Source organism: Toxotes jaculatrix, chromosome 4 (genome assembly GCF_017976425.1).
Source record: "Toxotes jaculatrix isolate fToxJac2 chromosome 4, fToxJac2.pri, whole genome shotgun sequence".
Lineage (NCBI taxonomy): Eukaryota > Metazoa > Chordata > Actinopteri > Toxotidae > Toxotes > Toxotes jaculatrix.
This window is the reverse complement of record NC_054397.1, coordinates 24,642,468-24,655,153: the sequence shown is the minus strand read 5'-3', so window position 1 is coordinate 24,655,153 and position 12,686 is coordinate 24,642,468. Positions and strand designations below refer to the sequence as shown.

General features: G+C 42.9%; 1 protein-coding gene across 1 annotated transcript; it reads left to right on the top strand.

Moving 5' to 3' along the window:
• The first annotated feature begins 6,910 nt into the window (after positions 1–6,910).
• Positions 6,911–9,315, top strand: LOC121180435 (perforin-1-like). Its single transcript, XM_041035845.1, has 3 exons — positions 6,911–6,934; positions 7,125–7,660; positions 7,875–9,315. Exons 2-3 carry the CDS (start codon positions 7,125–7,127, stop codon positions 9,067–9,069), a joined length of 1,731 nt encoding a protein of 576 aa, XP_040891779.1. The 5' UTR covers positions 6,911–6,934; the 3' UTR covers positions 9,070–9,315.
• The last annotated feature ends 3,371 nt before the right edge of the window (positions 9,316–12,686 follow it).

Below are 12,686 nucleotides of genomic sequence, written 5' to 3'. Positions count from 1 at the left end.
ACGCTGTGTTGTCCATTTGTTGACAGGCACACTCCTCAAGAATGCTGCACTGGCTGGGGAACCGTCAGCTGTACCAAAAAGATGACTTGCCTGATGCTGATTTGTAGAGGGTGACCTCACTGCTTGCTGTGTTGGAAGAGGAGCTTGAGCTGGTGGGCTGGATTGGGTGTTCACAGGTGTAGGAGTAAGATCAGAGACTGCCACAAACCACTCACCATCCTGTGGGGACTCACCCACTGGAGAGGGCTCTCTCCCCGGTGGTGACTCACTAGACGGGCAGTCAATCACATGATCCAGTTTACTTTTCAGCAATGCACGATGGACATGTTTTACCTGGTCAAGGTCATTCACCGGGGCAATGGTGTACACTGATCCTCCTACTGTTGGGGCCCTCAGTACTTTGTATACTACAGCACTCCAGATGTCTTTGATCTTGTGACGACCTCTAACTCCAACATCCCGGAGGTAGACCAATTGGCCTTCCTGCAGGTATCGTTCACATGTTGATCATGACGCTTCTTACGTTTTTCAGCTGCAGTCTCCAGATGATTTGTAGCACCCTCGAAAGCATGGCGTAGCCGGGTCTGATGCTCCACAATCCAGTCATGGGTGCTGCCAGGTGCAGGTTCTGATACTCTGCCCAAAAGGAAATCAACAGGTAACTGAGGGTCTTGTCCGAACATCAAGAAAAATGGGGACTCACCAGTGGACTGATGTGCTGTGGTATTGTAAGGGAATATTACTTGTGGCAGGTAACTTGACCAATCCCTCTTCTTGGTAACAGGAAGGGTGCGTAGAAGGTTGTGTAGAGTGCGGTTGAATCGTTCACACTGGCCGTTACCTGCTGAATGGTAGGGGGTGGTGTGACTTTTCTCAATGCCATACATACTGCAGAGCTGTTGGATGAGGGTACTCCTGCCTTGGTCTGAGTGGATGCGACTGGGCACTCCAAACCTGCAGAACCACTTATTGACCAACACCTTGGCAACTGTAGAAGCCTGTTGGTCATGGGTAGGGATTACTTGAGTGTACTTTGAGAAAACATCTGTCATAACAAGGACATTCTCCATCCCATTCTTTGATGGCTCAAGCATAGTAAAGTCAACTGCAAGTATATGGTTTGGGCGAAAGGCAAGCAAATGTCCCATGTGGGCTCTGGCAGCCGGTCGGGTGTCTTTGGCCACTTGACAACATTCACACTCTTGGCACCACTGTTTGATGTCATGGTGCATCCCAGGCCAATAGCACTGCTGTTGGACCAAGTCAGTTGTCCGTTCAATGCCTTGATGTCCATGTTCATGATGCAGCCGCTGCAGGACTTGACTCTTCAGGGACACAGGCAGTACCAGCTGAAGAACCTCTTCTCCCTTGGGCCGGCAGACCCTGCGGAAGAGCACTCCATCTCTATCAACCATCCGGTCCCATTGTCTGACAATGGGACCAGAACACTCTTAGAGACCTGCTGTCGTTCAGCTGCATCAGGGCCCTTCTTTCGGGTCCAAAACTGCAGGAATTCCTTAATGGTTGGATCAGTCTCCTGTAAAACACGCAAGTCGACTGAGTGTGGCAGGGGAAAGCTGAGATAGTTGCCTGGATAGCCTGAGTTGCTGGGTTAGCATCAATAGCCTGCTGCATTGACTGTGGGACTGAGATCCCAGAAGCTATGGATTCAGTCATGCTTGCACTAGCTGGATGCTGCCTTGACAGGGCATCTGTATTCTGATTATTTTGACCTGGCTTATACTTGATTGTGAAATCAAATGCAGCAAGTTGTGCAGCCCAGCGCTGCTCTGTAGCTCCTAGCTTGGCTGTGGACAAATGACTGAGGGGGTTATTGTCGGTGTACACCACACATTTCTGCCCCAACAGGTAGTCTCTGAATTTCTCAGTCATAGCCCATTTTAAGGCCAAGAACTCCAGTTTCATGGAACTGTAATTGTTCATGTTGCGCTCCGTGGGCTTAAGGCCACAACTAGCATAGGCTATGGGTCTGACCTTACCATCTTGTTCCTGAGACAGTACCGCACCCAGTCCACTGTAGCTGGCATCAACCTCTAAAATGAAGGGCAAGGAGAAGTTGGCATAAGCCAGCACTGGAGCAGACACCAACATAGTTTTTAGGCCCTTTAAGCTCTGCTCACACTCATCTGTCCATGCAGCAGGCAGGCTCCTTCCAGAAGGTTTTCGGGACTTTGTGCCAGTCAGCTCAGCAACCAGGTGGTGCAAAGGGGCAGCCAGCTTAGCGAACCCCTCAATGAAGCATCTATAATAGCTTGCAAATCCTAAAAAAGAGCGCAGCTCAGAAACATGGTTAGGTTGCTGCCATTTTGAGACTACTTCTATCTTGCCAGGGTCTGTTGACACACCGTCTTTGGATATAACATGACACAAGTAGCTCACCTCTGGCCTGAAGAACGAGCACTTTTCCAGCTTGGCTTTAAGACCTTCTTGCTGCAGGCAGCCCAGAACAGCATCCAAACGTTGAACATGCTCTTCTACAGTGGAGGAGAAAACAACAACATCATCAAGGTACAGCAACAATGATTGACAATGCTGGTCTCCAAAGATTCTCTCCATTAATCTCTGGAACATGCTTGGGGCATTGCACAGCCCAAATGGCATTCTGTTCCACTCAAACAGACCAAAGGGAGTGCAGAATGCAGTCTTCATCTTGTCTTTCTCAGTGACTGGCACTTGGTTGTACCCTGCAGCCAAGTCGAGGGTTGAGAACCAGCGAGCCCCAGACAGGGCGTCCAGGGACTCTTCTATGCGAGGCAGGGGAAATGCATCTCTGCGGGTCTTGCTGTTCAGGAGTCTGTAGTCCACACACAAACAAAGGCTGCCAGCTTTTTTCTTTTCCAGCACAATGGGGGAAGCAAAGGGGCTACGACTTTCCCTGATCACCTGTGCTTCTAAGAGCCGGTGAATGTGGGCCTTCGCTGCTTCATACTCTGATGGAGGGATGCGTCTGTATCTCTGACGTACAGGCACCTCATCTACTAAAGGGATATCATGAGAAATGAGGTCAGTACAGCCTATATCTCCCTCATGTGCAGAGAAGACACCACTATACCTTTGCAGCAGGGACCTGACCTGACACCAGCAATCTTATCCTGCACTGAGCTAGTCACAATCTGAAAAGCTGTAGTAGGCATGAGGCTGTAGCAAATACCTTTTCTCTTCAAGACCTGAGAGCAGGCCAACGAGGTGGGCATGGCTCACTGTACCTAAAATAGTGCAAGGGTACAGCACAGCATCCTCAATCCCTACATTAACAATGGGGATGTAAACAGTACCATTAACAAACATTATTTGAAAATGTTCTGCTCAGGCAGGCACCAAGGGAAAAAGACAATATCCTGGCTAAGTAGCTCTGTCTGCCCTTTGACCCCATGGAGAAGCCCATGGAGGCCAGTGCCCTGAATAAACCAGCTCAGGCAGCTGGAGGACCCACAGAATGTTCTTAGTTCCATCTTCTTTTGTTTATCTAATTATACATCCATGCCATTTTACCATCTCTCCATTGTTTTACTCTTTCATAAAGATGGAAAAGCTGTAGCAACTCATGCTCTTGTGCTGAACAATGAAGTCCTCTGTGTCTGCCATCTAGTGTAAGCTTCACTGGTGAGTGTGAAAATTCTTACTTGGTCCCTGGTTTCAATCTGGGCAGAGACTTTGACATGATCACAGTGTAGCTGAAAGATCAATATTTTATTGAGACTAAGACAAGCTGAGCAATGGCTCTGGCAGTATAAACAAAAACAACTCTTGTCAATGACTCAACATTGGCTGTGTCTGGTAAGTGAAACATAGTCTTTTATATGCCTGTGGACCCTTCTGACACTGTTGGGGTTGGCTCAGGAGGGTCACACATAATACTGTGATGGACCATAACTTAATTATACCCTCATACTTACATGTTTGCAGATATAGACAGGAAAAAAAACCTCCATGATTCTAAATGCCAGTGTTTTTTGGAGGGGAAATGAATGTCATTGCTTCCACAATTACATGAAGTAATGATATGTGGACTGTTGGTGGTAGAGGCCAAGGAGTGTGTGACAACTGAGGCCTCAGCTGGTTCTGAAAGTACTGACTCTGGCCAAAGTTTCAGCAGCACATGTAATGAATGTAACACAGACACCACTGACCGAAAGGAGACTTGGACATGTACATTAAGAGAAATGCAGTGTTGATGAAATGTTCTGTAACCTGTAAGATTTCACACAGTTCTGGAGAAAGGGATCCTTGTGCTTGTGTAACATTAACCAGAATATCAAGTGAAACTGCTGCCCTGCTGGAAAAGGTCTCGCAACATTAAAGGTGTTCAAGCTTTCTACCCAGGGTCTGTATGATGATAGGTGGAGTCACAGAGATGTTTTGGTGGAAGTCAGACATGGTAAATTGGTTTATACAAATAATTTGAAGTCTTTTTAATTAACAAAGCTTCCAAGTTTCCAGATTGATTTACCTGAAACTTTTTTGGAATCCCTCACCTGCACAGAGCTTGGAGGAGTTTACTCCCTGGGGGAGCTTTGACACTCAGAAAGAGCTTGTAAAAATGGTGTTCATTTGAGTGTTTATGTGGTTCAGTCAGCTGATGAATTAATTTTTTTCCTATATTATATTTATTTGTAAGGGAATGTGTAAAAAACAAACAAAAACAAAACCCATCAATGTGCTAGCGTGGGAGGAAGTGACACTCAGAACGAAGGAAGCCAAACATATTCTAGTAAAAGAGGGAGGGCAACAAGTCAGGGTGATAAATGAGATAAATAGTCTAAACAAGACAGTAGGAATTATGGGGCAATTGCTTATTGCGTGTCTTGCTTCTCATGTTGGTATCAGTGGCTGCCGCGATCGACACAGATAAAATTATGTGTGCAAAGCAAATATATGTGTGTGTGTGTGTGTATATATACTGTCACATTGGTTATTGTTGTTAGAATACACAGAAACACGTTTTATGTGTGCTCACGCCTTGTTGTCCATTGGTTGACAGGCACAATTCAATTCATCATGTCAGGCAGCAATAGTGACATGACTTGCTTTGAAGGAAGGGGAAGGACGTACAACTGCTCGACATACCTTGTGTTAACAAACATTATTTGAAAATTTTCTGCTCAGGCAGGCACCAAGGAAAAAGAGAGAGAGATGCTCTGCAAGTGTGGTCTTTTTATTCTAGTTGCTTGGATGCAGGCAGCAAGTCACAGGGGAAAACTAATCATGTAGATGGCACCTCGAGAGCAAAGAGGGGAGGAGAGAAAAACCAGGAGGAGAGAGGAGGAAAACCAGGAGAGAAAGAACACACACACAAACACTCCAGTCTGGCATGTAACAAGGACTTACTAATAAATGAGAGCTGCACCAAACTACAACCCCAAAATTTGTAAACCCCATCCTACAAGCTCAGCTGTTCAAGCTTTCTACCCAGGGTCTGTATGATGATAGGTGGAGTCACAGAGATGTTTTGGTGGAAGTCAGACATGGTAAATTGGTTTATGCAAATAATTTGAAGTCTTTTTAATTAACAAAGCTTCCAAGTTTCCAGATTGATTTACCTGAATTTTTTTTGGAATCCCTCACCTGCACAGAGCTTGGGGGAGTTTACTCCCTGGTTGAGCTTTGACATTCAGAAAGAGCTTGTAAAAATGGTGTTCATTTGAGTGTTTATGTTGTTCAGTCAGCTGATGAATTAATTTTTTTCCTATATTATATTTATTTGTAAGGTAATATGTAAAAAACAAACAAACAAAAACAAAACCCATCAATCTTATAAAAAGAGAAAGGAAAATGACATTTAGTTACGAGCTAATTTCCATCTGGAATCCCTGGGCAGATACACTAACACTAATAATAATAACTACTGCACTTAATACAAATACAAGGTGATGACACCTTGTAGAAATCTTTGTATGCAGCCTGGAAACATATACAACCAGGACACCCAGAGGCAAAACCACAACAAGCTGCAGTGATTGTATACCTCATCTGGCCACACCTCATAATCCACCTGGAGAAGTTTGAGAATATGGCAGGGGAGAACATCTGGACTACATTATGAAGCCTGGTGCCACTGTGGCCATATTCAACAACAGAAATGGGATCAGAATCAGAATCAGAATAACTTTATTAATACCCGTAGGGAAATTCTTACTGTTGCTTAACTCCCAGTTGAAAATGAAAAAAAGAGGAAAATTGCACATAGTGTGAGGTAAGAGAAAAAAATTCTAGAATAAATAAGTGAAGTGAAAACAAAATAAAAGTATAGTATAATGAAAATCAAGTAAAAATATTGCAATATGGATGGATGGGTAGATGGTTACTCTGAGTTAGAAATTACTAACTCTTTACTGTATGGACTGCATTTTGAAGTTCACTTTGGGCTAATGTTCCACATATTTCTCTCTGGTACTGTATGCAGTTATGGGAAACTGGGCACTTGTGCTCAATAAAGTCCCCATTATCAGTTCATTATATATTGAGTTAAATTTGCAGTTTTAAAATACAATATCAAGGCAGCATAAACTATGCTATAGAGGTGTGTGGAGAGGGTCATCACTTTACAGAGGGTTTTATTGCACTGCACAGCTGTAAAAGCACAGTGTACTACACTACAGTAGGACACTAATGTACCTTCGGTGCTATTGTCATTTCTTGTTTAATTTTATTTATATTGCAAATTTTATTACAGGTAAACATAGTGTGCTTCACATTAAAGAAGCATCAAGTGATGTGAGCATATGTTACATCCAACCACCAAAGAGAGGTTGACAACTACCCCTCACTCTGAAACAAGGTCTAAAAAAATGGTTAATTATAAGAGGTGTGAGAAATACATGTCCATTCAAGACTCCACCTCCACATCAAAACTATAAGAATCTGAGCACTGTTATAGCTCTGAACAGAGCTTGCTTTCAACAGTCACAGCAAGGTAAGACCTGTGAGCTCTTCCCTGATCTGAAACTTTGAGCTGAACAATCTTTCATACCATATTCTCAGTCATTACTTTGGTGTCATCCAATTTATATTGAAAATATACATTCAAAGTTTTCATTGTTTAAAAGTTATTTTATTTGCTCTTACCATTTTATCATCTCTGCGTTTTTACCTTTGTCATGCAGATGGTGAGGCTGTGGCAACTCATGCTCCTGTGCTGGGCAAGGAGTCCTCTGTGTCTGCCATCCAATGTAAGCTTCACTGGGACACCACAGGAGTGTGAACATGCTCACTTTGTCCCTGGTTACAATCTGGGTGGAGAAGGCTTCGACATTGTCACAATGCAGAGGAAAGGAGCCTACGTCATCGACACTGAAACATGGAAGCTTGGAAATGGCACTTGCAGGTTATACACAAACAGCTACCTGAGTCAGGAAAAGCAGAAGGTCCCAGTTGCTGTGGTGGACTGGAGAAGCCTCCCCAAGTGCAGTTTAAAGGTCTCCAGTATACTCTATGATTCTGTTGAAACTCTTGTCAATGACTCCACATCATCTGTGACAAATGATTGGAAAGTCGGCCTCGACATCTCTGTAGGCTCCAGGGTTACTCTTGGTGTTGGCTTGGGAGGGTCCCACTCCAGAGATTCTACCTATGCCATGCAAAAGTCAAAACAAGACCGCTACACCTTCTGTCGCCATTCTGTCTTCTGTAACTTCTACCGGTGAGTATGTGGACAAATATTTGTCTTCTTGACATCAACTGTGAACTTACTTGTTGACTAAGTTATTTGTCAACTTTTTTGTTGACTTTTTTGATTTTGATAACTAGTCCTCAAGTGAGAGATTCTTTGCTCTACAGTGCTTTAGATAATTGAAAATAATGACATTGATGAAAACAACTTAAATTGTAACAAGTGAATCAAATGTGTTTTACAGATACAGACTGGCTACAAACCCTCCACTGAGTCATGACTTTGAATCAGCTGTCAACTCTCTCCCCCGCTACTCACTAAAAACGTTGACGTTATATCGCAATCTAATCGACACCTATGGTACTCATTACATCATGCAAGTGTCTCTGGGAGGGGAAATGAAGGCCATCACTTCCATCAAGACCTGTGAGGCAACCATGAGTGAAGTGTCAGCAACAGAGGTCATGGACTGTTTGTCCGTCGAGGCCTCGGCTTCGTTTGCAAACTCAGCCAGTATAAATGCCATGTACAAACACTGTCAGGAAAAGAAGAAGAAGTTAGGCTGGAGCCAAAGTTTCAGCAGTGCATTTAGTGAGCGTAACACAGAGATCATTGGTGGAAACATGAATGAAGCTGATATCCTCTTTCAGGGGCAATCTGATCCTTCTGTCTATAAAAACTGGCTTGATTCACTGAAAACCACACCTGATGTTGTCCAATACAACATAAAGCCCCTGCACACCATACTGCCAAGTGGTCATCCTGCCAGAGCTGGACTGAAACAAGAGGTGGAGAAGTACATCAAGGAAAATGCAGTGTTGAAGAAATGCTCAGAATCTTGTCAAGTTGGGCACAGATCCAGCAAAAGGGATCCTTGTGCTTGTGTCTGCAACAGTAACCAGAACCTCAATTCAAACTGCTGCCCTGCTGAGAAAGGTCTCGCAACATTGAAGGTGTTCAAGCTTTATGCACAGGGTCTGTATGGTGATGTCTTTGGTAAAACAGACGGTTCAGTAGAGGTCAGATATGGTGATCAGACAAAGCGCACTGCCATTATAGCAGACAATGACAATCCTAAATGGTGTGAGACGTTTGAATTTGGACAAATCACCATTAACATGAAAAACAAACTCACGTTCAGTATTTATGATGAGGATACTTACTGGAACAGTGATCTGCTTGGCACATGCTCATTTGATCTGCGTCAAGGGAAAGTGACAGACAGCTGCATGTTAGATCATGGTACCTTCTTTTTCTCCTACATAGTAGAGTGTGCACCAAGTCTTGGTGGTGCCCAGTGTCAAGAGTACATTCCCTCCCCCATGAGTCCCTCTCTGGCCAAGGTCTTCTACACCAGAAATGGGATCCTGGTTGGAGAGTCAGGGGAGAATCAGGCTCAGTCAGTCAGTCAGTCAGGTGGAGGTCAGCCACTGATGTGAGATCAGGTGATGACAGCATAAACATCTGATTTTATGATGAATATCTTGCTTGTAGTTAATAGCATATTTTACACTGTTACTCTTACTTATCTTTCTTTCTCTGACTTTTGTGGGCAAACTGAGTTACTCATGTTCTCAAAGTCTCAAACTTAATCCAAATATGTGTTTGTCAGAAACCAGTTGGATAATCCACTTTATATGCCTCTGTCTAGTTAGTTACAAAATCTGCCAATAAAGCATCAACAAAGACAACATAAGTGTCTGTCTGATTTTATGTATTAATAAATGTGTGATTTTGTGGTTAAGGTGCATCATTGAAATATATATACATAACATCATGAGCACATATAGACTGTCTGGTGCGGTGCACAAGTTTGTCAAGTATATGAACCAATAAAAATAATTTCTGCTAAATAGTAACGTTACAGTGTCTTAAATGAGATGCTATGAAAGGGTCATGCAGTATTAGTTTTTTTTTTTGTCCTCCCACCAAATTTTAATTATTCAGTTCAATGTTGCAGTTTCACCATTGTAATGTGTAAAAGTATCATGTTGACATTGCTGTGTCTTCTGCAAAATTACATGATAATGAGGGGAGTCATAAAATGTGCTAGAGTGGGAGGAACTTATACTCAGAACGAAGGAAGCCAAACATATTTGAGTGAAAGAGGGAGGGCAATGAGTCAGGGTGATAAATGAGAAAAAATAGTCTAAACAAGACAGTAGGAATTATGGGGCAATTGCTTATTGCGTGTCTTGCTCCTCATGTTGGTATCAGTGGCTGCCACGATTGACACCGATAAAATTATGCGTGCAAAGCAAATATGTGTGTGTCTGTAAGTTTGTGGGTGTGTGTGTATACTGTCACATTAGTTATTACAGTGTTATTAGAGTACACAGAGGAACACGTTTTATGTGTGCTCACGCTGTGTTGTCCATTTGTCTGGGCCCTTCGGTGTGGAGTTTGCACGTTCTCCCTGTGCCTGTGTGGGTTCTCTCCGGTTACTCCGGCTTCCTCCCACAATACCAAAAACATGCATAGGTTAATTGGCTACTCTAAATTGCCCATAGGTGTGAGTGGTTGTCTGTGTGGTTGTCTGTCTTTGTGTGTCAGCCCTGCGATTGACTGACGACCAGTCCAGGGTGTACCACGCCTCTCGCCCATAGTCAGCTGGGATAGGCTCCAGCTCCCCCGAGACCCTAACAGAGGATTAAGTGGTAAAAAATGAATGAATGGTAGCAATATTTAAATGACTTGCTTTGAAGACAGGAGAAGGATGTACTGCTTGACAAGGAAAATAGCTACATTTATTTTTAGTTGCTCTCAATTCACAGAGGGTTCACAACAATGTGGGGGAGGATGAGCCAATCAGTTTGTGCCAAATGAATGAAACCAATAAAACAAAACCGGCCTGACTGCCCCCTACCTCTGAAAATCATATCCAAACAAAAAGGGCTAACTAGCTTCTCTTAAAAAGGTGGTTTAACTAAAACCAATACAGGGGGTGGCACCAACTGGTAACCTAGTGTGTCTAACAAAAGAAACTACATGAGTGAAATAGTGTATAGGGTACCCCAGCTTACCTATGGTTCTCAACCTCCCTCCACATACCTCCTGTTAACAAACATTATTTGAAAATGTTCTGCTCAGGCAGGCACCAAGAGAAAAAGACAATATCCTGGCTAAGTAGCTCTGTCTGCCCTTTGACCCCATGGAGAAGCCCATGGAGGCCAGTGCCCTGAATAAACCAGCTCAGGCAGCTGGAGGACCCACAGAATGTTCTTAGTTCCATCTTCTTTTGTTTATCTAATTATACATCCATGCCATTTTACCATCTCTCCATTGTTTTACTCTTTCATAAAGATGGAAAAGCTGTAGCAACTCATGCTCTTGTGCTGAACAATGAAGTCCTCTGTGTCTGCCATCTAGTGTAAGCTTCACTGGTGAGTGTGAAAATTCTTACTTGGTCCCTGGTTTCAATCTGGGCAGAGACTTTGACATGATCACAGTGTAGCTGAAAGATCAATATTTTATTGAGACTAAGACAAGCTGAGCAATGGCTCTGGCAGTATAAACAAAAACAACTCTTGTCAATGACTCAACATTGGCTGTGTCTGGTAAGTGAAACATAGTCTTTTATATGCCTGTGGACCCTTCTGACACTGTTGGGATTGGCTCAGGAGGGTCACACATAATACTGTGATGGACCATAACTTAATTATACCCTCATACTTACATGTTTGCAGATATAGACAGGAAAAAAAACCTCCATGATTCTAAATGCCAGTGTTTTTTGGAGGGGAAATGAATGTCATTGCTTCCACAATTACATGAAGTAATGATATGCGGACTGTTGGTGGTAGAGGCCAAGGAGTGTGTGACAACTGAGGCCTCAGCTGGTTCTGAAAGTACTGACTCTGGCCAAAGTTTCAGCAGCACATGTAATGAACATAACACAGACGTCACTGGAGGAAACACTGACTGAAAGGAGACTTGGACATGTACATTAAGAGAAATGCAGTGTTGATGAAATGTTATGTAACCTGTAAGATTTCACACAGTTCTGGAGAAAGGGATCCTTGTGCTTGTGTAACATTAACCAGAATATCAAGTGAAACTGCTGCCCTGCTGGAAAAGGTCTCGCAACATTAAAGGTGTTCAAGCTTTCTACCCAGGGTCTGTATGATGATAGGTGGAGTCACAGAGATGTTTTGGTGGAAGTCAGACATGGTAAATTGGTTTACGCAAATAATTTGAAGTCTTTTTAATTAACAAAGCTTCCAAGTTTCCAGATTGATTTACCTGAATTTTTTTTGGAATCCCTCACCTGCACAGAGCTTGGGGGAGTTTACTCCCTGGTTGAGCTTTGACATTCAGAAAGAGCTTGTAAAAATGGTGTTCATTTGAGTGTTTATGTTGTTCAGTCAGCTGATGAATTAATTTTTTTCCTATATTATATTTATTTGTAAGGTAATATGGAAAAAACAAACAAAAACAAAATCCATCAATCTATAAAAAGAGAAAGGAAAATGACATTTAGTTACGAGCTAATTTCCATCTGGAATCCCTGGGCAGATACACTAACACTTATATAACTACTGCACTTAATACAAATACAAGGTGATGACACCTTGTAGAAATCTTTGTATGCAGCCTGGAAACATATACAACCAGGACACCCAGAGGCAAAACCACAACAAGCTGCAGTGATTGTATACCTCATCTGACCACACCTCATAATCCACCTGGAGAAGTTTGAGAATATGGCAGGGGAGAACATCTGGACTACTCTATGAAGCCTGGTGCCACTGTGGCCATATTCAACAACAGAAATGGGATGGGTAGATGCTTACTCTGAGTTAGAAATAGTTGTCTTTTAAAATTACTAACTCTTTACTGTATGGACTGCATTTTGAAGTTCACTTTGGGCTAATGTTCCACATATTTCTCTCTGGTACTGTATGCAGTTATGGGAAACTGGGCAATTGTGCTCAATAAAGTCCCCATTATCAGTTCATTATATATTGAGTTAAATTTGCAGTTTTAAAATACAATATCAAGGCAGCATAAACTATGCTATAGAGGTGTGTGGAGAGGGTCATCACTTTACAGAGGG

Coding starts and splice junctions, on each gene's coding strand:
- LOC121180435 (XM_041035845.1), top strand. CDS start 7,125: ATGGTGAGGCTGTGGCAACTCATGCTCCTGTGCTGGGCAAGGAGTCCT. Junction 7,661..7,874: donor GTCTTCTGTAACTTCTACCG/GTGAGTATGTGG, acceptor TGTGTTTTACAG/ATACAGACTGGCTACAAACC.